The sequence below is a fragment of the Macaca thibetana genome, chromosome 1 (genome assembly GCF_024542745.1).
Source record: "Macaca thibetana thibetana isolate TM-01 chromosome 1, ASM2454274v1, whole genome shotgun sequence".
Taxonomy (NCBI): Eukaryota; Metazoa; Chordata; class Mammalia; order Primates; family Cercopithecidae; genus Macaca; species Macaca thibetana.
Window position 1 is genome coordinate 7,059,604 of NC_065578.1, and position 25,690 is coordinate 7,085,293.

The 25,690-nt window shown below is 45.3% G+C and overlaps 1 protein-coding gene across 4 annotated transcripts; it reads left to right on the forward strand.

The window, feature by feature from the left end:
• Nucleotides 1-1,235: 1,235 nt before the first annotated feature.
• Nucleotides 1,236-25,633, forward strand: PARK7 (Parkinsonism associated deglycase). Of its 4 annotated transcripts, none has more exons than XM_050789043.1 (7): nucleotides 1,236-1,318; nucleotides 2,461-2,573; nucleotides 5,006-5,107; nucleotides 9,034-9,093; nucleotides 10,607-10,676; nucleotides 17,738-17,824; nucleotides 25,240-25,633. In XM_050789043.1, exons 2-7 carry the CDS (start codon nucleotides 2,484-2,486, stop codon nucleotides 25,398-25,400), a joined length of 570 nt encoding a protein of 189 aa, XP_050645000.1. In that variant the 5' UTR covers nucleotides 1,236-1,318; nucleotides 2,461-2,483; the 3' UTR covers nucleotides 25,401-25,633. The 4 variants fall into 4 exon arrangements, with proteins under 4 accessions (XP_050645000.1, XP_050645010.1, XP_050644991.1 ...); XM_050789034.1 differs by having other exon boundaries at nucleotides 1,246-1,376; XM_050789024.1 differs by lacking the exon at nucleotides 1,236-1,318 and adding an exon at nucleotides 1,464-1,646.
• The last annotated feature ends 57 nt before the right edge of the window (nucleotides 25,634-25,690 follow it).

The window sequence follows — 25,690 nt, forward strand, 5'->3', positions numbered from 1 at the left end:
AGCCAGGAGAAGGGGATGAACAGGCTCATTAATAGGTACAAAAATAGGTAGAAGTGCTGGGCAAGGTGTCAAGAGCCCCAGCATCAGAAAGTGGTCGACTTGCTGATTGGTAAGAAGAATTTATCGACAACAATATAGGTTTGAAAAAGGAGTTTTATTAGAAAGAACGCTGGAGAAGAGTGCAGCCTCAGCAAGACAGGACTGAGCATGCCGTGGTGGATTTTTCATGTCTCTTTTCCAATGTCTCATCTTTTGCAAATTCAATCCAAGTTGGGTTCATTTAGCCAGGATCCTTCTAAGTTCATTTAAGAATTTTGGGCTCTATTTCCTTTGATTTAACCTGGTACCAGGTGCCAACTTTAGATAACAGGGATATCTAATTCTAAATTCCTCAGATAAGGGGCCTGCTTGATGGTCACCAGGTGATCTGTGGTCTCCTCAAGAGGGAATAAGACCTAGTGTTGGATAGTTCTGTAGGGTGACTATAGTTAACAGTAATCTGTTGTATTATTTTAAAATGTTATTATAGAAGAGAGTAACTGGAATGTTCCCGGTATAAAGACAAATGTTTAAGGGGATAGCTCATTTACCCTGATTTAATCATTACACATTGTATTAAAGTATCAAAATAGCACATATACTTAGAAAACACATACGTCTCTTACATATCAATAAATACAACTTGAGATTATGATGTAAATACATCTGACCAACTTGGTACTTATTAGACTTATGTGCTCAGCACTGCTCTAATCCTGTGGATGCGGCAGCATCAGGATCGTTAAAAAAAAAAAAAAATGCTGAGGAAAAAAAATTCACACCCCTGAGACATCCGGGTGTGAATAAATGCGCAAGAGTCGCCCGAGATCGGGAGACCAGGCGTGGGGGAGAGGCCCAGGGAGGCCTGGACCAGAGCCCTCACAGACCAGGGGCGAAACAGGAAGGCGCTCCAGAAAAGGAACAACGCAAAGGGAGCAGGCGTGCACGGAGCGCGAACTAAGGAACCCCTCTGACAACAACACCAGCCCTCAGCAGCTCCACGGACCGGCTCTTCACGAAGAGTGGCTGCCGAGACAGTTAAGCCCCGCGGGCGACGGGGCAGGCCGGACTGTGCCATTCGTGGGGGATTCCATGCGCCTCACCCAGGGCTGTCCAACTAGAAACGCCCCGGCGCCACCCCCGCCTCAGTCGGAGGTAGGCTCGGCCGGACGTGACGTAGGAGATGTCAAGGCTGCGTGAGTCTGCGCAGTGTGGGGCTGAGGGAGGCCGGGCGGCGCGCGTGCGTGCTGGCGTGCGTTCACCTTCAGCCTGGTGTGGGGTGAGTGGTCGCCTAAGGGCCGGGGCGCTGCGTCTGCAGGAAGAAGGGCGGGGTGCAGGTCAGGGCCAGCGGGGGCGCGGCGCGTGTGTGGGCCGTGGCGCTGGGCGGCGTGGGGGCGCTGGACGGTGTCCTGCTGGCTCAGAACCGGCGCGGGGCCTGGGTCTGGGCCGCCCTCGCCTCCAGCCTCCCAGTCGGGCCCAGTCGCTGGCGTTGGACTTGACTGACCGCCAGCGTGGTGGCAACGCTGAAGCGTCCAGAATCTTCTGCCTCATCTCTCGCCGGCATGGAACTGGCTAACCGTTTTATTAAACTGTGTTTTGCTTGGACGGTAAATCCTCCAGATAATCTCTAAATAGGCAAAAAAAAGATTGGGAACCTCGTTGAGTAGCTGTCGTTTGCAGTGAGAACTCTGCACGGAGAGACAGAATGTAGTTGGGTTGACTTCAGTGAGGGGATTTCCATCTTTCTCAGTCATAAAGTGCTCCGACATTTAACACTGTTGACCCCCACACAAATTTTTTAGTACAGTTATTGGAACTGAGAAAACAAAAATCCCCTCCAAAAAATTACAGGTTAATTGCGAAGGACCCTATGTAAATTTTTGCCCATGAAATTCAGTTTAGTCGTTTCTCTGAAACAGTACTTCAAAAAAGACCGTCTCCCCGCGTTGTGTGAAATGCAAGAGACCCAGGTACTTTAGAAAATCCCACGAAATTGTGTGAAATGCAAGAGACCCACGTACTTTAGAAAATCCCACGAAATTGTGTGAAATGCAAGAGACCCACGTACTTTAGAAAATCCCACGTACATTGTGTGAAATGCAAGAGACCCACGTATTTTAGAAAATCTCATTTGCAGCATATTATTAAAGCTGGATTTACGAGAACATGGTAGAAGAAAATCTAAGCAATACTACACCTTTGAGCAGCCTCATTGTGTTTGCATCTCAGAGCAATTGAAACTATACAAATGAACGTTAAGGTAACTACCCTGCTGCTTTTTTCGTATTCAGTTGTCTGTGAGAACCATTTCCCTAGGAAGTACTTACTCTGCTTGAAAATGCTCGTAAACTTTAAATTTTGGGGTATCTCAGGGTTGCAGTGGAAGTTTTTTGAAATCTTTTTTTTTTTTTTTTTTTTAAGCCTTTTAAACATATAACATAAAAATGGCTTCCAAAAGAGCTCTGGTCATCCTGGCTAAAGGAGCAGAGGAAATGGAGACGGTCATCCCTGTAGATGTCATGAGGCGAGCTGGGGTAAGTCCCACATCGATTTGTAGCCATTCCTGTTTTAAATGGTTTTTGGATTTTTAAATCATTTTGAATAAAATAGTGTTAAAAGTGCTTCATGAAAGATTTCAAATATACACAAAATTTCAGAGATTACATAAGAATAAATACTTGTTGATCCACTGCCCCCATTTAGTGCTTGTTGATGTCTTGCCATGTCTCCTTCAGACCCATTTCTTTTTTGTTTTGCGCTCTGTGGTCCAGGCTGGAGTGCAATGGCAGGATCTCGGCTCATTTCAGCCTCTGCCTCCTGGGCTCAAACCATCTTCCCACCTCAGCCTTCCAAGTAGCTGGAACTACAGATGCCTGCCACCACACCTGGCTAATTTTTGTATGTTTTGTAGAGACAGGGTTTTGCCATGTTGCCCAGGCTGCTCTCCAACTCCTGAGCGCAAGTTGTCCACCTACCTCAGGCCTCCCAAAGTGTTAGGACTACAGGCGTGAGCCACTGCACTGTCCTTAGACCCATGTCTTTCCTTTTTTTTTTTTTTTTTGAGATAGTGTCTCACTGTGTCGCCCAGCCTGGACTGCAGTGGTGTGATCTCTGCTCACTGCAACCTCTACCTCCCAGGTTCAACAGATTCTCCTGCCTCAGCCTCTTGAGTAGCTGGGATTACAGGTGTCTGCCACCACACCCAGCTAATTTTTGTATTTTTAGTACAGATGGGGTTTCACCATGTTGACCATGTTGGTCTCGAACTCCTGGCTTCAAGTGACCCGCCTGCCTCAGCATTTTACAGTGCCATGATTACAGGCGTGAGCCACCATGCCCGGCCCCTCAGACTCATTTCTTAAGGAACAAATGCTTCGAAGAAATACAGTTGAAGCCTCCTTTGTAAATTTCTCCAGTCCCATGCCCCTTCTTCCTTGCTTAAAGAAAACTGCTGTCCTCGCAATCTTGTGTATCCATGCATGCATGTCTTTTTTTTTTTTTTCTTGAGACAGAATCTCGCTCTGTCACCCAGGCTGGAGTGCAGTGGTGCGACCTTGGCTCACTGCAACCTCTGCCTCCTGGGTTCAAGCAGTTCTCTGCCTCAGCCTCCCAAGTAGCTGGGATTACAGGCGTGCGCCACCATGCCTGGCTAATTTTTTGTATTTTTAGTAGACGGGGTTTCACCATCTTGGCCAGGCTGGTCTTGAACTCTTGACCTCATGATCCACCCGCCTCGGCCTCCCAAAATGCTGTGATTACAGGTGTGAGCTACCGCACCTGCCTTTAAGGTAGTGTTTGACCGTGGTTCTCATTTTGCATGTTTATATATTCTCTCTCTCTCTCTAACAATAGTGAACACTGAAGTAGAACTAACTCTGTGCCAGGCATCATTCTAAGTGCTGATAAACCTTACAACAACCCTGTGAGTTAGATACCGTCATCCTCATTTTATGGTTGAAGAAACTGAGGTACAGAGACATTAAATAATGTACCCATGTCACACAGTAAGTCCAAAAGCCGGAACTCAGACCCAGGCAGCCTGGCCCCAGAGTCTGTTAACCCTATACTCCTCTGGTTCTCAGAAATGAAGACATTATGTCAATTTAGTTTATTCATTTAAAATTGCTGCCTGATGTTGTACTGAATGCCACAATCTACCCATTCCTCTAATTACAGCATTACAATTCTGTAATAAGTATTCTTGTGTCGGTTTCCTTGTGCAAATGTGTGGAAGTTTTTTGAGGTTATATATCTAAAAGTAGAATTACTAGGCCGAAGGACTGCCCATAGTCAGCATGACTAGGTTTTGCCAAGTTGCTCTCCAGTGTCCCAGTTTGTAGTCCCACCAGCAATGTAGGAAAATTCCCACTTTCCCAGTGCCAGCTCTTGGTATTGTTGACTTTAAAAATTTTTGAAAGATAAAGCAGTATTTCATTGTTTTGACTTGCATTTCTATTTTACAAAAATACCATGAGGTTTAAATGGCAACAGTAAACTTGCAAGGTGAGTTATTAACAGGATGATCATATAACTGGTCACCCAAATCAGAACGTTTGTGGGAGAAAGGATGTCCAGTCACACAGGACAGGGCAGCAGCTATAAGTAGAGTCTGTCCAGGCAAACCAGGGCAGACCTAGTTATTAAGTATATTTAGCCAATGTATTAGTTCACATTTGATATAGTTGTGGTGCAGTATTTCCTACCATGTTACTTTCAAACAGGGCAGCTGTGTAAATGTTACTCTAGCTGGGTGTGGTGGCTCATGTCTGTAATCACAGCTACTTGGGAGGCTGAAGCAGGAGGATCGTTTAAGCGCAGGAGCTGGAGGCTGCAGTGAGCTATGATTGTGTTACTGCCCTCTAGCCCAGGTGACAGGGTGAGACCCCATCTCTATTTTTTTTTGAAGACAGTGTTAGTCTGAATTTATGTTTCAGTGTTCTTAACTATGATAACATCTTTCTTGTAGATTAAGGTCACCGTTGCAGGTCTGGCTGGAAAAGACCCAGTACAGTGTAGCCGTGATGTAGTCATTTGTCCTGATGCCAGTCTTGAAGATGCAAAAAAAGAGGTTTGTAATCCATACATGGAGGTATTCCTTCATACGGCTTCTTTGTTTCTTGAAATGTCTAAGACTGTTGTTAGCACAGACTCATTTTAGAAAATGATTTTGCTTGAATGTCTTCCCCTGACAGATTAAGAGGGTGAGGATTTTGTCTTTCTATTCTGTATCCATAGAATGTGGCAATTGCTTGATACTGAATGTGCTCAGTAGGTGGGTGGCTGGGTAGATAGGTGGCCGGTTGGACGTGTGGCGAGATGGTTGAGTTGGTGCTTAGATGGATGGCTGCATTGTTCTCCCATCAGTATTCTTCCGGCTTACACAGGCATCTTTGCCTCCTATTGCACATTTTTACCTGCTATAAATCAACTGCCACATTTTCCATTCTTTTTTTTTCTTTTTTAGAGGCATGATCCCGCTCTGTCCCCTAGGCTGGAGTCCAGTGGTACAGTCACAGCTCACTGCAGCCTCAACCTCCCAGGTTCAAGCAATCCTCCCACCTCAACCCCCCAAGTAGCTGGGAATACAGGCATGTGCCATGCCCGGCCATTATTCTTTTTTCTAAAGATACTTTCAGAGTTCCACTTTAGTTGTGTTCCTTTTTCAGTATCTTTAGAATTATGACTCTTACGTTTAAGGACGATGGACACTTCTGGAAGCTAGCATCCCTTTCCTCAGAAACATGCTCCCCCACAGGCGCTTTTGCAGACTCCATCGTCAGGCAGGGTGACAGGAGTGTGGACTGTACCCTCTGACAGCAGAGTCATGGCGGGAAAGGAGGCAGAGTTGGCTCACGAATGGCTGGTTGTGCACTGCTGAGGAACCTGGAGTGCGATTCCCTGTGCTGTCCTCAGATACATAGGAAGAAGTTTAATCCTTTCTAATAAGTTCAGATTTTTCATTACTGGATTGTAGAAAATTAGACTGTTGGTATTTACATATGATTTGTTGAAACAAATTAAAAATGACAAGCAGAAGTAAATATTCCAGGCCAAGTGCAGTGGCTCACCTGTAATCCCAGCACTTTAGGAGGCCAAAGTGGGAGGATCACTTGGGGCCAGGAGTTTGAGACCACCCCGGGCAAGATAGTGAGACCCTTTCTCTGCAAATTAAAAATGTTAAAAGCCAGGCATGGTGGTGCACACCTGTAGTTCTAGCTACTCAAGAGGCTGAGGCAAGAGGATCACTTGGGCTCAGACGATTGCTCGAGCCCAGGAATTTGAGACTGCAGCGAACTGTGGTTGTGCCATTGCCCTCAGCCTGGGTGACAGAGCGAGACCCTGTCTCAAAAATAATAATAATAATTTTTTTTTCATTTCTGTTTGTGTTTGTGTCATATGGTGTCTGGCCATTTTAAAACAGTGATTACCTTTATTTTCAATCGACAGATAATAAGTGTACATATTCATGGGATGCGTGATGTTTCCGTGCATAATATATAGTGATTGGATCAGAGTAATTAGCATATCCATCATCTCAAACATTTCTTTGTGTTGGGAACGTTCAATATCCTCCTAACTATTTGAAGCTGTGATTATTAACTACAGTCATCCTACAGGGGTATAGAACACCAGAACCTATTCCTCCTATCTAGCTATAATTTTGTATCTTTTAACAAATCTCTCCCTATCCCCACTTTCTTCTATCCTCCCCAGCCTCTAATGTCCTCTGTCCTACATTGTACTTCTATGTGATCAATTTTTTTTTAGCTTTCACTTATGAGTGAGAACATGGAGTGTTTAATTTGCTGTTCCTGGCTTCTTTCATTTAATATAATGTCCTCTAGTTTCATTCTTGTAGTCACAAATGACAAGATTTCATTCTTTTTTATGGCTGGATAGTATTCCATTGTGTATAAATGCCATATTCACATTTTCTTTATGCATTCATCTGTTGTTGGACCTAGGTTGATTTCATGTCTTGGCTAGTGTGAGTATTGGTGCAGTAAACAAGGGGGTGCAGGTGCCTCTTCAGTATACTGATTTCCTTTCCGTTGGCTGCTTTCCCAGTAGTGGGATTCTGGACCATATGGTAGTTCTGTTTACTGTAGTTTTTTGAGAAAGTGGTGTTACCTTTTGTGTGTTTTTGTTTTTCAGTGCAGATTCTAAAAGGGGTAAAATTAATTCTATACTTTACACATTTTCTTTTGAGTTTTGAGCTTTGTTTGGTTTTGAATCAACAGTAGGATGTTTATGGTCTTAAAAGGGATTCTAAGCCAGCCACAGTGGTTCACACCTGAAATCCTAGCACTTTGTGAGGCTGAGGCAGGAGGATTACTTGAGCCCAGGAGTTTCGAGACCATCCTGGGCAATGTAGTGAGACTCTGTCTCTACAAAAATAAAAAAAATTAGCTGGCTGTGGTGGTGCATGCCTGTAGTCCTAGCTACAGGGGAGGTTGAAGTGGGAGAATTGCTTGAGTCCAGGAGTTCAAGGCTATAGTGAGCTATGATTGCACCACTGCACTGTAGCCTAGGTGACAGAATGAGACCCTGTCTCTCAAAAAATTTTATAGGTTGCACTAAATACATAATACATTTTTATTTTGTAATTTGTTTAATGACTAGATTTTTTTTTAACCTCTTTTTAAAGTCCTAAAGTATTGTTGGCCGGGCACAGTGGTTCACGCCTGTAATCCCAGCACTTTGGGAGGCCAAGGTGGGTGGATCACGAGGTCAGGAGTTCGAGACCAGCCTGGCCAAGATGGTGAAACCCCATCTTTACTAAAGATACAAAAATTAGCTAGGTGTAGTGGTGGGTGCCTGTAATCCCAGTTGCTTGGGAGGCTGAGGCAGGAAAATTGCTTGAATCCAGGAGATGGAGGTTGCAGTGAACTGAGATCACTGCATTCTAGCCTGGGTGACAGAGCAAGACTCTGTCTCAAAAATAAATAAATAAATACATAATAAAATAAAATAAAAATAAATAAATAAAAAGTCCTAAAGTATTGTTAAAACAATTTCCATTTTGTAATTTCAGGAAGTTTGAAATTAATTAGATTTCTAGGATTTTTTTTGGGGGGGATACTCAAATTCTCCCCCGTTACATTTTTCATAATGTTAAAAAAAAAAAAAGTTTGTGCCTTTTACTTAAAATTTGTTTCTCTATTAATTTTTTTTTTTTTTTTAGTGTCTTACTCTGTTGCCCAGGCTAGAGTGCAGTGGCGCAGCCTCAGCTCACTGCAGCCTCTGCCTCCTAGGTTCAAGCAATTCTCCTGCCTCAGCCCCCCAAGTAGATGGGACTACAAGTGTGCACCACCACGCCCGGCTAATTTTTGTATTTTTAGTAGAGATGGGGGTTTAGCCATTTTGGCTAGGCTGGTCTTGAACTCCTGAACTCAGGTAATCTGCCCGCCTCGGCCTCCCAAAGTGCTGGGATTACAGACGTGAGTCATCGTGCCTGGCCTGTTTTTCTATTAATTTTTTAAGTTGCTCATGTACATTCTTATTGAACAATAATTGAAACAATATAGACACATATAAAGTCAAAATGTTAAGTGTCCTATTCTCATTCTACCTCTGCCCCATCCCACACTACTCCTGTTAGCAACTAGAGTGTCTTCCTTGGTCTGTGACTACCTGTGTATACAATATATCAGGTGGGGGTGCTTGTGATGATTGTACTCATACACGCATACATCTACACATAAATACATATATCATTGTCTTTTACAGGAAGGAGATTATACTACCCCTGCTACTTTGCAGCGTGGACATCCTTGCATGTCACTATATACAGGTTTTTTGCATTTTTTGCTAGTTAAAATAACATTCTGTCATATGGATACACCTTAATTTATTTAACTGTTCTATTGGCAGATATTTAGGCTATCTCCTGTGCTTCCCACATTTAAAATAGGGAAGTGTTACTGGACTGTCACTTTAATGCACAGTTGAAATGAAATGTTTTTGTTTTCTTTATGTTTTAAACTGTTACAGGGACCGTATGATGTGGTGGTTCTACCAGGAGGTAATCTGGGTGCACAGAATTTATCTGAGGTAAAAATTCTACTCAATTATACCTCAATAAAGCTGGGGGGAAAAAAACTAAAGAATTTCAGCATCTGCTTGTGTTCTGTTGATTTTGTTATTATTCAGATGTTTCAGGGAGGAGGCTGTGAAAAAAAAATAGAAACAACTAAAATTAACAAAATGGTGTTGTAGCATTAACTCAAAAATTTCTTTCTTTCTTTTTTTTTTTCTTTTTGAGACAAGAGTCTTGCTCTATCATCCAGACTGGAGTGCAGTGGCACAATCTTGGCTCACTGCAACCTCCGCCTCCTGGGTTCAAGCAATTATTCTGCCTCAACCTCTGAGTAGCTGGGACAGGCACGTACCACCTTGCCCAGCTAATTTTTGTATTTTCGTTAGAGACGGGGTTTTACCATGTTGGCCAGTCTGGTCTCAAACTCCTGACCTCGTGATCCACTCACCTTGGCCTCCCAAAGTGCTGGAATTATAGGCATGAGCCACCACACCCAGCCTCAAAAAAACGTTTTTAATATTTTCTCTGGAGGTCAGGCGCAGTGGCTTACACCTGTAATCCCAGTGCTTTGGGAGGCTGAGGCAGGAGGATTACTGGAGGCCAAGAGTTTGAGACTAGCCTAAGTAACACATTGAGACCCCATCTCTACAAAAATTTTTGTTTTAATTAGCTGGGCACAGTGGTGCACACTTGTAGTCCCAGCTACTCGGGAGGCTATGGTGGGAGGACGGCTTGAACCCAGAAGTTTGAGGCTGCGGTGAGCTGTGAATGCACCACTGCATTCTAGCCTGGGCAGCAAAGCAAGAACCTGTCTTATCCAAAAAAAAAAAAAAATTGCCATGGAAGTAAGCTGAATTGGTGGAACCGTTATGAACAGATTTCGGTGAATACAGTCCAAAGTAAGATGATTTAGTTTTTTTCCACCAGCAGAAGAATGATCAGATTTTGTGTTTTGGGAAGGGCAAATTGTCTACTCAAAGTCTGAACTGGGGAAGGCTGTGGGGCTAGGGCTGCCAGCAGGAATGACAAATGCCATCAGCAGAGACCACTGTTCCTCATTTTAAGTTGTATGCGAGGAGTCAGAGGCCAGGGTGAGGGGCACACCAGCAGGCAGAGTTGGGGCTGCCAGAAGCACTCAAGAAGTGGGTTGAGTCAGACATGAGGGATCATTTCCTGCTAGATTCTCTTCCTCTATCTGCCATCTGAAAACACCCAAAACACCACATTCCCTCCTCCTGTTTGTTTCTCCATGGAGTACAAAATGGCAAGGGTCAAATTGCTTCTTTCTTCTGATCTTTAAATGTGGAGGAATGCGTTTCTCTTATGAGAAATGCCTTGCTTGGGTTTTATAATATAATATAGACACATTTTGATCATTTTTATACCAATGATTTAGAAATATTGTTGGAAAATAGGTCAGAGAGCTTGTGGTTTAAGCTAAAATCAAATTCTTCCAAAGTTTCCTAGTGAGTGATTGGTTAGTGGCTTAATGATAACTTGATATATTTTTGGTTTTCTTTTCACTAGTCTGCTGCTGTGAAGGAGATACTGAAGGAGCAGGAAAACCGGAAGGGCCTGATAGCCGCCATCTGTGCAGGTGACGTGCAGGGGCAGCCTGTGTTGCAGCGTCATTGGTGGGTGGGGTAGCCTTTCATTCGGTGGTTTGATTTCAAATAGCTCTTCCCCTTCATAAAGCATGCAGGGCATCTATGTTGGTGTATTTAGTTTGGGTGGCATGAAGGTGGTGTCATTTCAGAAATGAGGACAGTTGTTCCGTTTTCTGCCTCACCATGCCTTTGGTCTACGTGCTGTGAAACTTAGTGTTTTCTGTGTTTGGTTGACCTCGGAGGAAAATAAGGCCCTCTGGAATTCAGTAAACAGCTTGTTACAGCAGGTCTCTGTGCCAGAAAGTCTTTGTGCCAGCACGCAGTCAGCAAGAATCCGTCAAACATCAGCACAGCAGCTCTGCCCTGTGCTTGCCCTGCAGATTCAGAAGCGCCGTGGTGCTTTCTGCTGGCTTCCGGGCGTTTCTGATTCTCTCACTGCCGAGTTATCTTGGGCACCGCATTATCTGCCACACAATTTAGAATAAGGACATTTGGTGCTTCACAGATGTCCCTCATCTTTGTATCCTAGTAATATTTTATTTTCTCATAGCCATTTTAAAATCCATTCTTGTTGCTTTCATATCAGATGATGTTCTGCCATCTTGGTTTTTTCCCATGCTGTAATTTTTGCCAGCACCTTCCTTGTTGTGTAGGTCTTCATTAAATATTTGTCAGGGCCGGGTGCGGTGGCTCACACCTGTAATCCCAGCACTTTAGGAGTCCGAGGCGGGTGGATCAGCTGAGGTCAGGAGTTCGAGACCAGCCTGGCCGACATGGTGAAACCCCATCTCTACCAAAAATACAAAAATTAGCTGGGCGTAGTGGTGCGCACTTGTAATCCCAGCTACATGGGAGGCTGAGGCAGGAGAATCGCTTGAACCCAGGAGGCGGAGATTGCAGTGAGCCGAGATTGTGCCATTGTACTCCAGCCTGGGGTACACGAGCGAGACTTCGCCTCAAAATAAATAAGTAAATAAAATAAAATAAATAAATATTTGTCAGAAGAGTGAATGAATAAATGAATGAATGGATGGTTTGGTAAACATCAACATCAAAACATGTTGCTATGTTGTTCAACACAGTAGGGTTTTTAAAAGAAGTTTCGGGCCGGAGGTCCTAGGGACTTGATACATTCAGTCAGTGGTTCTCAATGTTCTTTTGGTGCACTTGCAAGGTCAAAGCAGATACTACTGAGGGGCCAGGTGTGGTGGCTCATGCCTGTAATCCCAGCACTTTGGGAGGCCAAGGCAGAAGGATCTCTTGAAAGCCAGGAGTTTGAGACTAACCTTGGCAACATAGACCCCATCTCAGCAAACAAACAAACAATTAGCCGAGCACAGTGCTGCATACCTGTAGTCCCAGCTACTCAGGAGGCTGAGATGGGAGGGTTGCTTGAGGGCAAGAGTTAGAGGCTGCAGTGAGCTATGATTGCACTCCAGCCTGGGCAACAGATTGAGACCATGTCTTTCAAACAAAATGTTGTTTGCCTTTTTTCTTCTCAGTCTTTCAGGAGTGACATCAGAGTGGGATGATACCATCATTTGAGCATCTATTACTGTGTTTTAAAAATTTCCCAGTTTTATTAGGTTGGTGTAAAAGTAATTGTGGTTTTTGCCATTAATAGTAATAATTGGCCGGGCATGGTGGCGCATGCCTGTAATCTCAGCACTTTGAGAAGCTGAGGTGAGCGGATCATTTGAGGTCAGGAGTTCAAAACCAGTCTGGCAAACATGGTGAAATCCCGTTTCTATTAAAAATACAAAAGTTAGTTGGGTGTGGTGGTGCACGCCTGTAATCCCAGCTACTGTGGAGGCTGAGGTAGGAGGATCACTTGAGGTCAGGAGTTCAAAACCAGCCTGGCCAACATGGTGAAACTCCATCTCTACTAAAAATACAAAAGTTAGCTGGGCGGTTAGCTGGGCATGGTGGTGCATGACTGTAATCCCAGCTACTCAGGAGGCTGAGGCAGGAGAATCTATTGAACCCAGGCGGCGGAGGTTGCAGTGAGCCGAGATGGCGCCACTGCACTCCAGCCTGGGTGACAGAGCAAGATTATCTAAAAAAAAAAAAGTAATAATTTTTAATATGGCAGATGTTCATAGATATAACCCACATAAAAGCTAAAGGGGGCCGGGCGCGGTGGCTCAAGCCTGTAATCCCAGCACTTTGGGAGGCCGAGATGGGCGGATCACGAGGTCAGGAGATCGAGACCATCCTGGCGAACACGGTGAAACCCCGTCTCTACTAAGAAATACAAAAAATAGCCGGGCGAGGTGGCAGCGCCTGTAGTCCCAGCTACTCGGGAGGCTGAGGCAGGAGAATGGCGTGAACCCGGGAGGCGGAGCTTGCAGTGAGCTGAGATCCGGCCACTGCACTCCAGCCTGGGCTACAGAGCGAGACTCCGTCTCAAAAAAAAAAAAAAAAAAAAAAAAAAAAAAAAGCTAAAGGGATTCTGAGACCTAAATGTTTGAGAACCCTGGCATTAGGGGCTGGGAAGAACCACAGCGGTCGACCACCCTGGCAGGTCTTGTACATGGGCTTGCTACAAGACTCATCACTAGCCTTTTGACCTGCCCTGAGGCTCAGGTAGTTATCTCTGCCAAAGGGCACTGCAGTCACTGCAGCCCAAGCAGGTGTACCCCTCTTTGGAGAGAAAGTCACAGATCCTTGAGTTTGGTTTTCTTTGGCTCTGCTGCTGTGAAGCGAGCCTCAGTCCTAGATGCTTTGACCAAAGGAAGAAAGTTAAGAGTTTGGGCTGAGTTTGTTTCCTTATGATTCTGCTGAAAGTAAAAACCGCAAGTCAGTTTGTCCTGTGCCACAAAAGTAGCAAAATGATCAGCCACGGCCGGGCGCGGTGACTCACACCTGTAATCCCAGCACTTTGGGAGACTGAGGCGGGTGGATCACCTGAGGTCAGGAGTTCGAGACAAGCCTGACCAACATGTCGAAACCCTGTCTCTACTGAAAATACAAAATTAGCTGGGCATGATGGCTCATGCCTGTAATCCCAGCTACTTGGGAGGTTGAGGCAGGAGAATTGCTTGAACCTGGGAAGTGGAGGTTGCAGTGAGCCAAGATTGCGCCATTGCACTCCAGCCTGAGCAACAAGAGCGAAACTCCATCTCAATAAATAAATAAATAAAATAATAATAATAATAACAAAATTAGCGGGGCATAGTGGTACATGTCTGTCATCCTAGCTACTTGGGAGACTGAGGCAGGAGAATCACTTGAACCCGGGAGGCGGAGGTTGCAGTGAGCCAAGATCGTGCCACTGCACTCCAGCCTGAGCGACAGAGCGAGACTTCGTTTCAACAACAACAAAAAAGATGAACCTCATCTGGCTCACTGTTTTGTGCTGAGGCTAGATCAAATGCCATGCCAAGAAGCATGGGCCTTATAATAATTAAAATCAACATTAAAAAATAAACAGGCTGGCTGTGGTGGCTCATAGCTGTAATCCTAGCACTTTGGGAGACTGAGGCAGGAGGATCACTTGAGCCCAGGCGTTCAAGACCAGTCTGGGCAACATAGACCCCCATCTCTACAAAAAAATATTTTAAAAAATCAGCCTGGTGTGGTGGTGCACACCTGTATTCCCAGCTACTCAGGAGACTGAGGTGGGAGGATCACTTTGAGCCCAGGAATTTGAGGTTACAGTGAGCTGTGATGATCACACCACTGCACTTGAGCCTAAATGACAGAGTAAGATTCTGTCTCTTAAGAAAAAAAGTAAAAATAGGCCAGGGGGGTGGTGGCTCACGCCTGTAATCCCAGCACTTTAGGAGGCCGAGTCGTGCAGATCACGAGGTCAGGAGATCGAGACCTTCCTGGCTAACATGGTGAAACCTCGTCTCTACTAAAAATACAAAAAATTAGCCGGGCGTCGTGGCGGTCACCTGTAGTCCCAGCTACTCAGGAGGCTGAGGCAGGAGACTCACGTGAACCCGGGAGGCAGAGCTTGCAGTGAGCCAAGATCATGCCACTGCACTCCAGCCTGGGCGACAGAACGAGACTCCCGTCTCAAAAAAAAACCCACAACACATATATATATATGTATATAAAGTAAAAATGGAAAACACACTAGCAGTGTGTTTATACCATTGAATATCCTGCACCACTGTTGTGGGCACTACACAAAAAATAGGAAAAAATGTGATGATGAGCTGAGCGAATTGAGATGAGGGTTTTGGGAATGGAAAAGAGGAGTGATGAAAGAGATTTGGATCTTTTAAATTGACAAACAGAAAAATAAGATTTTATTTTTATTTTTATTTTTATTTTTTTTGAGACGGAGTTTTGCTCTTGTTGCCCAAGCTGGAGTGCAGTGGTACAATTTCGGCTCACTGCAACCTCCACCTCCCAGGTTTAAGTGATTCTCCTGCCTCAGGCTCCCGAGTAGCTAGAATTACAGGCGCCTGCCACCATGCCTGGCTAATTTTTGTGTTTTTAGTAGAGACGGGGTTTCACCATGTTGGCCAGGCTGGTCTCGAACTCGTAATTTCGTGATCTGCCCACCTTGGCCTCCCAAAGTGCTGGGATTACAGGCGTGAGCCACCATGCTCAGCCAGGATTATTCTGAAGTGTTGCAGTTAGGAATTGGAAACATTTTGAACACAAAGAATATTAGCCTAGTCCTTAATTTTGAGTGAATGAGGAAGGCAAATTGGAAGGGAGTCTATGTTGAGAAGAAAATTAAATGAGATTTACTTTGAGTGGGGGAGGCGGAGGAAGTGTGGAGTTGGAGGAGTGGACAATTGTCAGCTGACATGCCCAGGTCTAGGAATAAGGCCTCTGGAAACAAGGTCTTGGCCACCTGGAGGAGCTGGGGAGTTGGCAGACGTGGTCATTTTGCAAGTCACCACAGGGTGGCGCTCTTGGCTGCAGAAGGGGACGTGGTCAGCTGCACCCTCTGCACTGTAGTGCAGAGTGCAGAGAGTTTTCATCCATCAGAATCCCAGGTCCTAGGAGAGTGAAACGTCTCTTCTCCAATATTCCAAATAGGGGTCTGAAGCCCCAGAAAACAGTAATTATGAGCTTACCATGATGAGTAAGAAAGACATCAGTAAATTCCTGCATCCAACTGTAACGTAAATTTATGCACATCATTGTAGCAGTGATTTTATTACCACATTGAAGGGAGCAGCCTAAAAATTCTCACTGATCACTTTCCTCACTGTACAATCATCTATTAAAGTTTACTTTAAAATACAAGATGATGTAGGAATTTCTTCTTAAACTCGTACCAAATAAAAATTAAAAGCAATTTATAAATCCATTCAAATAAAAATTATTATTCAATTCTTATAGACTTTAAAACTTTGCTACCATACATAGCTGTCTTGTGTGTAAAAAGTAACGTGGAAAAGAGACATTTGAGGCTTTTGATTTAAGAGCTATAAATCAGGACTTGGTCTGAAACTGACACCTGATATTAGGCAGAAAGCTTATGTAATTAGGTAGTATTTGTGTGATCTTCCTGTTTGTAACAGTTACAGTCTGAGTAGCCTGTGGGTATGTTATATAACTCCTTCCTTGGAGTCTTGTTGAAAAATGAAAGGTCAGTAAGACCAAGACCTCTCAAGTTTGCTGACACTAAAAGTGTACAGACTGTGCCGTAGGATCTTAGCCATCCAGGGCACCCTTAGTGTTTCCAAAGTCAAGGTGCTGTTCTGAAACATCCTTCTAAGTGTCATGTGAGGCTTTAGAATGTTTATATGTGCGGCTTAGAGAAAAAAGGTAGAATGAATACTTTGTAAAAAGCTTTAAGATGAAATAACAATTAAAGGTATATGAAATCTTTGTTTTTAATCCTTATTTGAGGACTATTACATACGCAATATACTTGTGACCCTCCCTGAAGCTGGCCATTTTCAGTGAATACATTTAAATAAAAATCTCAAGTTAGGACCTGTCAATTTGGAAAGACTTCATTAACTGACACTTCCATGTGGTTCTTTGCTTAAGTAGCTTTCGTAAAATGATGCTAGTGCCTTTATCTCTCACACTTCCAGGCACTTCACAGGCTATCTCCTTCAGGGACAGTGTGCTGTCGATTTTAATCCTACCAGCTGCTATACCTGGATGGACAGGTGGATGAATGAGTGTTAATTTCCCATTTTCTTTTCTTTTTTTTTTTTTTGAGATGGAGTCTCGCTCTGTTGCCCAGGCTGGAGTGCAGGGGCGTGATCTCGGCTCACTGCAAGCTCCGTCTCCCGGGTTCATGCCATCCTCCTGCCTCAGCCTCCCGAGCAGCTGGGACTACAGGCGCCCAACACCACGCCCGGCTAATTTTTTGTATTTTTAGTAGAGATGGGGTTTCACCATATTAGCCAGCGGTCTTGATCTCCTGACCTCGTGATCCGCCTGCCTCGGCCTCCCAAAGTGCTGGGATTACAGGCATGAGCCACCGCGCCTGGCCTAATTTCCCATTTTCATGTAGAAAATAAAACTATAGAAGAGCAATACAATCCAGAAGTTCAGAGAGTACCAGTTGCCTTTAGGATGTAACTAAGTCTTTCCTTTTACTAAGAGTGAGGTAAGAAGTTCAGCCTGCCCCACAGTAATCCTCCCTTTCCTTTGGACTCGTGGTATATGTGGTCCCTGTTCTGGGGGTGGGGGAGGTGAGAGAGGTGAGCACATTGTTTATCTGTGTATGCTCTGCTGGTATCAAGGTAAATCTTCTTGAGTAAATGGTTATTGAAGTATTTTGAGTTTCTGTGCTTTTGCCAGATGCGCTCAGCAAATTGTTTGTTATAAACATACTTTATCTCTCGTACTAGGAAGTGTTTCATTTTAGAATCGTAGCTGTATGTTTGGTAAGAGCCTCTTGATTTTGAAGAATACTTTGCTGTTGCAGTTTTTGTTGTTAGAGAAGGGGTCTGTGTTGCCCAGGCTGATGCTGAATTCCTGGGCTCAAGCAGTTTTTCTACCTAGGCCTCCCCATTTGGTGGGATTACAGGCAGGAGCTACTGTGCCAGGCACTATTGTGATTTTTTAAACGTGGGGTTTTTCTATATCCGCACTTAGATCTTTTTATTTTTATTTTTAGGTCCTACTGCTCTTTTGGCTCATGAAATAGGTTTTGGAAGTAAAGTTACCACACACCCTCTTGCTAAAGACAAAATGATGAATGGAGGTAAGTATATGCTTGTTTTTGTTTGTTTGTGTTTTGAGACAGAGTCTCGCTCTGTCGCCCAGGCTGGAGTGCAGTGGCGTGATCTTGGCTCACTGCAACCTCTGCCTCCCCGGTTCAAGCGATTCTCTTGTCTCAGCCTCCTGAATAGCTGGGATTACAGGTGCATGCCATCACGCCCAGCTAATTTTGTGTTTTTAGTAGAGATGGGGTTTCACCATGTTGGTCAGGCTGGTCTCGAACTTTTTTTGAGACAGAGTCTCACTCTGTTGCCCAGGCCGGAATGCAATGGCGCATTCTCCACTCACTGCAACCTCTGCCTCCTGGGTTCAAGCGATTCTTCTGCCTCAGCTTCCTGAGTAGCTGGGATTACAGGTGCGCCCCACCATGCCTGGCTAATTTTTGTGTTTTTTAGTAGAGATGGGATTTCTCCATGTTGATCATGCTGGTCTTGAACTCCTGACCTCGTGATCCACCCGCCTCAGCCTCCCAAAGTGCTGGGATTACAGGTGTGAGCCACCACACCCGTCCTTGAACTCTTCACCTCGTGATCTGCCTGCCTCAGCCTCCCAAAGTGCTGGGATTACAGGCGTGAGCCACCACACCCAGCCCATATGCTTGTTTTTTTTTTTTGTTTGTTCATTTGTTTTTTTTTGAGATGGAGTCTCTCACTCTGTTGCCCAGGCTGGAGTGCAGGGGCGCGATCTCGGCTTCCTGCAACCTCCGCCTCCCAGGTTCAAGGGATTCTCCTGCCTCAGCCTCCCAAGTAACTGGGATTACAGGCATGTGCCACCACAAGTTTTTTGTAGACTGGGCGCAGTGGCTCCCGCCTGTAATTCCAATACTTTGGGAGACTGAGGTGGGTGGATCGCTCAAGCCCAGGAGTTCGAGACTAGCCTCGGCAACATGGTGAAACTCCATCTCTACTAAAAATACAAAAAACATTAGCCAGGTGTAGTGATGCACACTGGTAGTTGGAGCTGCTCAGGAGGCTGAGGTGGAATGATAGCTTAAGCCTGGGAAGTCAAAGCTGTGGTGAGCTGTGATCTCACCACTGCACTCCAGCCTGGGGGACAAAGCAAGACCCTATCTCAAAAAAATAAAAAAAGTTTCTTGTATAACTATAGAATTTTATCTATATACATACTATCCTTTTTATTTTAACTAAAATGAGATCTACTAAATGTGTTGTTCTACAGCTTGCTTTTTTTTAACTTAACGTTATATCTTATGTTATCTTTTAACAGCATGTGTAGATTTAGATTTGCTTCATCCTCGTTAAGTGCAGCTGCTAGTCCAGTGTTAGAATGTGCCGTGCTGTATGTAACCTTCTCCTGGGGGTGGGCATGGAGGTGGTTTTTTGCTTTTGCCCTTGTAAACCATGCCATAATGAACATCCTTGAATGCCATTGTGAGCATATCTGAGCTCCCTTTTAAAAGTAATGCACTTTTCATTATACTGCATGTTTTTTAATTACTAAACTTTATTTTTTTAGAGCAGTTTTAGGTTCACAGCCAAATTTCTGTCTACCTTCACCTGCTACCCACTCCCCAGCCACCCGCCCCTGGCCATGCATAGCATCCCCTACTATCAACATCCCACACCAGAATCTACACCCACGTTGACACATCATCATCCAGAGTCCATAGTTTACATGAGGGTTCTGTCTTGCTGTTGTACATTCTACATACACTTACATTTGATCCAGAGCAGTGTTTTCCTGAAAATCCATGGTTTGTTAATTTATTTAATTTATTTGAGACAGAGGCTTGCTCTGTCACCCAGGCTGGAGTGCAGTGGTGTGATCTCAGTTCATTGTAACCTCCACGTCTTGGGATCAGGCAATCCTCTCACCTCAGCCTCCCAAGTAGCTGGAACTATGGGCATGAACCACCACTCTTGGCTAATTTTTAAATTTTTTTGTAGAGACAGGGTCTAACTATATTGCACAGTCTGGTCTTGAACTCCTGGCCTCAAGCAATCCTTCTGGCTTGGCCTCTCGAAGTACTAGGATTATAGATGTGAGCCACTGTGCCCTGCTCATGGTTTCATTTTAGTTGCTGGAAAGATACTGTGTTATCATTATAACTATCTGAAAATTGGTACTTTTTGCCGGGCACGGTGGCTCACGCCTGTAATCCCAGCACTTGGGGAGGCCAAGGCGGGTGGATCACGAGGTCAGGAGATCGAGACCATCCTGGCTAACACGGTGAAACCTCATCTCTATTAAATATACTAAAAAGATTAGCCAGGCGTGGTGGCGGGCACCTGTAGTCCCAGCTACTTGGGAGGCTGAGGCAGGAGAATGTCGTGAACCGGGGAGGTGGAGCTTGCAGTGAACCGAGATTGCTCCACTGCACTCCAGCCAGGCCAACAGAACGAGACTCCATCTCAAAAAAATAATAATAATAATTAGTACTTTTTTAAAAAGGCTCTGGTTTCTGGGCATTTTAAATGTAGGAATTTAATTTACTTTAAGCTCATGGAAGGATTTTTTTTTTTTTTTTTTTTTTTTTTTTGAGACAGAGTCTCGCTCTGTCACCCAGGCTGAAGTGCAGTGGCCGGATCTCGGCTCACAGCAAGCTCCGCCTCCCGGGTTCACGCCATTCTCCTGCCTCAGCCTCCCGAGTAGCTGGGACTACAGGCGCCTGCCACCTCACCCGGCTAAGTTTTTGTATTTTTAGTAGAGACGGGGTTTCACCGTGTTAGCCAGGATGGTCTCGATCTCCTGACCTCGTGATCCGCCCGTCTCGGCCTCCCAAAGTGCTGGGATTACAGGCTTGAGCCACCGCGCCCGGCTCATGGAAGGATTTTAGAGGGTTGAAAGAAGTAGAAAGAACAGAACTGGGCTCCCTTTGTGATGTCTTCAGAGGGAAGACTCAAGCAGAGCGCCCCCCTGCACTACCTGAAGGTGTACCTGTTGCATCTGTTTTCCTTTAGTGCCTCAAAAACATTGAGGTTGGTCAGGCATAGAAAAATATCAGATTGTTGATGCTCACACTCGGAGTTTACAAAGCAGGTTCCCCTATGTTATCTTGGTGGAGCTTCCTGGTCCCCAGTGCCCAGCAAGGCAGGTGGCATCATCCTAGCTTCACAAATAAGGAGAGACTGAGGCCAGATCTCAAGCCCAGCCCTCTGCCTTGCATCCAGTTTTGCCTTCCTGCCCCTCCCCTGCTCTGTGGTAGCAAAAGGCTCCCACACACATTTAAGTTACCAGGTGTTGGATTTAGTCAGTAACCTCTATTATAAGAAGTGGATACTTGAAATGTCTACCCCTTCAGGACACTTTGAGAGGTAGGGCTGCAGTCATCACCTGGGAGTCTGCTCTGGGTGAGGCCCTTGTCCTCATTGTGAACCTGAAAGATCAGTGTGACAGTTTCTCCTCAGATAAGCAATCCCATCTGAAGGCCATAGTCTTTTTTCTTTTTTCTTGTTTTTGGTAGATTCAGGGTTTCACTGTGTTGCCCAGGCGGTACTTAAACTCCTGGGCTCAAATGACCCTCCTACTTTGCTCTCCCAAAGTGCTGTAATTACAGGTGTGTGCTACCAGCCCCAGTCCCCATAATCTTTTAATTCCTCCGATTTTAGAATAAGTCGGTTATAAGTGTAATGTGTGATTCCATTTCTCATTTGTCCACTGTTTGATGGCATCCGCATGCCTGGTCCCATACCTGAGCACTGAAGAGCAGGGTTTCTGGAGCCTGGCATCTTGGGGTGGCCCTCAGCTTCCCTACTCACTGTGGGAGGTTTCCTTAGTTTCTCCGAGCCTGTTTCCTTGTCCGTTGCCTGAGGATAAACCTGCTTCAGGATTGTTGGTGAAAAAACTGCCCTCACCTAGCCTCTGTACGCCACTGCATGCCACCACTGCTGAGTACTGTTTGTTTGCTAGGTTGATGTCATTCTCATTTTACCAAAAAGTGAAGCTCTGAGAGGTCAGACAGCCACCAAATGGCAGACCTGGGATTTGAACCCAGAACTCTGCTCAGGGGTCAACTGACTGTTCTCCAAAGGCCAGGTGGTAAATATTGCAGGCTTTCTGGGACTTCAGCTCTTTGGCAGCTAGTCAACTGTTGCAGCTCCACAATAGCTACAGACAGTCCTAAAAACGCAGGGTGGCTTTGTGCCAGTGAAGCTGCATTTGCAAAAACAGGCAGTAATCTGGCCTCGGCCCTGACTCGTGGTTGCTGACCTGTGTCTTGTGCTCTCCCATTGTCTTTTTTTTTTGAGACGGAGTCTCGCTGTGTCATCCAGGCGCTCACTGTGCTCACTGCAAGCTCCGCCTCCCAGGTTCACGCCATTCTCCTGCCTCAGCCTCCCAAGTAGCTGTGACTACAGGCGCCCGCCACCATGCCTGGTGTATTTTTTGTATTTTAAGTGGAGACGGGGTTTCAGCGTGTTAGCCAGGATGGTCTCCATATCCTGACCTTGTGATCCGCCTGCCTCGGCCTCCCAGAGTGCTGGGATTACAGGCGTGAGCCACCGCGCCCAGCCCCCCAACTTTTTTTTTTTTTTTTGAGACGGAGTCTTGCTCTCTCAGGCTGAAGTGTAGTGGCGCATCTCAGCACACTGCAACCTCTGCCTCCCAGGTTCAAGTGATTCTCCTGTCTCAGCCTCCTGAGTAGCTGTAATTACAGGCACCGGCCACCAGGCCCAGCTAATTTTTTTTTTTTTTTTTGTATTTTTTAGTAGAGACGGGGTTTCACCATGTTGGTCAGGCTGGTCTCCAAATCCTGACCTCAGGTGATTCACCTGCCTTGGCCTCTCAGAGTGTTGGAATTACAGGCATGAGCCACCGTGCCCGGCTTCCCATTGCTTTTTCTCTGAAGAGACTTTAAGACTTGGAGTCTAGTTTAAAAAAATAAAGAAATAAAAATCAATGCCTTCTGCTGGTTGGAACGGGAAGTGTAAAATCTGAATTCACTATAGGGTCACAGTTCCACCCTCAAGTTTGCACAGTGCCTTCCTAGCGCTGACAGGATGTGTGTGCTGTCTTCGCCACTAGGTGGATGCAGGTGGCAACCTTAAACCTTTTGCTTTTCCCGATTAAAAGTCCGACAAGAACCGTAGAACCTTTAAGCATATTTAACCAGTTTAAACCCTATTTGCACTGTTTTAGCCACGAAGATACTGTACAGTGAACCATTTACAGTTGTGCCTTGTGTTGTCCCACTCTCAGCTGTGCATCTCACCGTCGCTCTGGAAGACCTAGCCCACCCAGTTTCTAGGTTATCATTTGAAATGGTCTTGGCCTGGTTTAACCATCAGTAAATGAGGCCAGATTATGATAAACCTTTTCCCCTCAAACTAGGGATCCTCTTTTTCTCTACAATAGTTAAATTGGAAATTTTTAATGTACTCTATTTATTTATTTTGGTGGGTGACCTGATTTTTTAAATTTTTTAGATTAGTCAAGCACAGTAGTGAGAAGAGGAGAAAGAGTAGAACAAGGAGTAACTGCCTGTGAACGATCAATTGAGATAACTCACTGCCTTCGATCAGCGGTGGCTTGGTTTCTAATGACAGTAAGACAAGTTCCTGTAGCCATTGTTAATCTTCTTGGAAAAGAAATGAACATTGTGTGGTTTCAAAAGCTCATTAATACAGCAGAAGCACTCTGCTTCTGTTGAAGGGAGGTTTTCGGATGAATTTTTATGTGTGTTCATTGAACAGACGTTTCCTAAGCTCCTCCTTAGTACCTGGCACTGGGAACAGAAGAAGAAGAGAAAGCTGTGCCTTCGGGGTGTTCCCAGGTCTGCACTGAGTTCTAGTGGCCAGAGCCACCCGCCTGCCTGTGTGGCAGGTGCATCAGGATAGAACAGGAGTTCACAGAGGAGCTTTGTCGCTTCCCCTCCGCTAAATCTGTTCTGTGTCCCCACATCACTAAATGGTGTCACCATCATCCAGTCACCTGGGATAGGCAGCTGGGAGTCATTCTTGAAGCCTCCTCACCTAGGCCTTCATTTCAAACCTCCATTTCCTCTGGATCACTGTCACCAGCTTAGTGCAGGCACCACCACCTTCTACCCAGACAGCAGGTTCCTTTCCATCTCCCTTCTGGTCCCAGCCCAGTCTCTGTGCGAAGGCCGGACCGCAGAGGGCTCCATGCCCCGTGACATGGAGTTCAGCGTGACCTTCAGGTGCTGGAGAGAGTTGTCAAGGGCTTTCCATGGGGAACTGGATGTGCCCTGCTTCACACTGTGGAGAGAGAGCTTTTGGGTGCTGGGCATGGGTTGAAGGGGTGCACAGCCAGAAGGGAGAGCTATAATCATGCAGAGATCCTTCCTCTTTAAAGCAGGGGACAGGTGGAGAAAAGAGATCAGTCGAGAATGGTGTTTGGTGCCTTTGACCTCACACTTCAGGGGCGCCTCTTGTGTGCCATGGATATCATTGGCCAGACAGGGACTGATGAAGGCCCAGCCCTTTTAAAGAGTAAACAATAAACAAGGAAATGAAATGTTTATAGATTGTGATAGATTGTGTCAATGCTGGGAGGGCAGTAAATAGGATGCGGTGATAGAGTCAACAGAGGAACGTAATTTGGGGAGGAGGGGGTGGTCACAGATACCCTCTCTGAGGGATTTTTGTTGATGCTGAAACCAAAGGGGCAAGAAACTGGGAACCCAGAGCTGGTCTATGGGTGAAGGGAGCAGCCCTTGAGCTCATCCTGAAGCAGGAGAGAACCTGTTGTATTCAGTAAGGGAAGCTCCAGGTGGAGGTGGGAGAGTGATAGGGATGGGTATAGCGGGAGAGGTTAGGCTCTGTGTGCAGTGGAGAGGCTGGTGACTACCTGCTGTGGAGGGGCAGAGCTCAGGGCATCCATGCTCAAGAATCCCAGTTTTGATGTTATATTTGCCAAGAAATAGCCAACTGGTTGGCACAGGGGTTGCGGGGACGCAGAAGGAAAGTAGTCCTTGAGAGTGAATGTGCTTTCTACCTGCACGCGCACACACACATGAATACCCGCCTCCAGTATGTTGTGCTGTGGTTGTTTTTGAGGCATCAGAGGGTGTGCGTGCCGCCACATGTTGATCAGGGTGGCTTCTGCCTTCAGCATTGCCGCATCCCCTCATCCTTTCCCTGGCACTTCAGAATTGATACTGGAGCTTTGTTGTAAAATAGTGATGTGAGTAACTGTCATTCACTGACATCTCCCCCGACACTTAAAGTCTTAGCAGCTGCATTTAACTTACACATATTTGTTTCATTCTAACAGTGGTTTCTCTCACCCTTTGCTCTGCAGTTTTAAAAATACTCTTGTAGGGGGCTTCTAAGAGCTTGGAGTGCCAAGTAAATGTTTTTGAATGGCTAGCCTGCAGGTTGGGTTTACATGCTGTCATAGTGAATTGAATTGGTAAGTAATCGTCTTTCTCATCACATAGCCCATTAGAATGTCACCTTTTCTGTTTCTACTTTGCAGGTCATTACACCTACTCTGAGAATCGTGTGGAAAAGGACGGCCTGATTCTTACAAGCCGGGGGCCTGGGACCAGCTTCGAGTTTGCACTTGCAATTGTTGAAGCCCTGAACGGCAAGGAGGTGGCGGCTCAAGTGAAGGCTCCACTTGTTCTTAAAGACTAGAGCAGCGAACTGTGATGATCACTTAGAGAAACAGGCCATTAGGAATCCATTCTCACTATGTTCGCTCTAAACAAAACAATGGTAGGTTAATGTGTTCAGAAGCGGCTGTCACTGCTGCTTTTGCGGAAGTATAGTTGTGAACTCACAACTGCACAGAGATTTCTCAGCCTACAAATTGTGTCTATACATTTCTAAGCCTTGTTTGCAGAATAAACAGGGCATTTAGCAAACTACTGATCATTCCTTGTTTTGTCCCTCATTTCTTTTGTGAAATTAAATTCCGTATCACC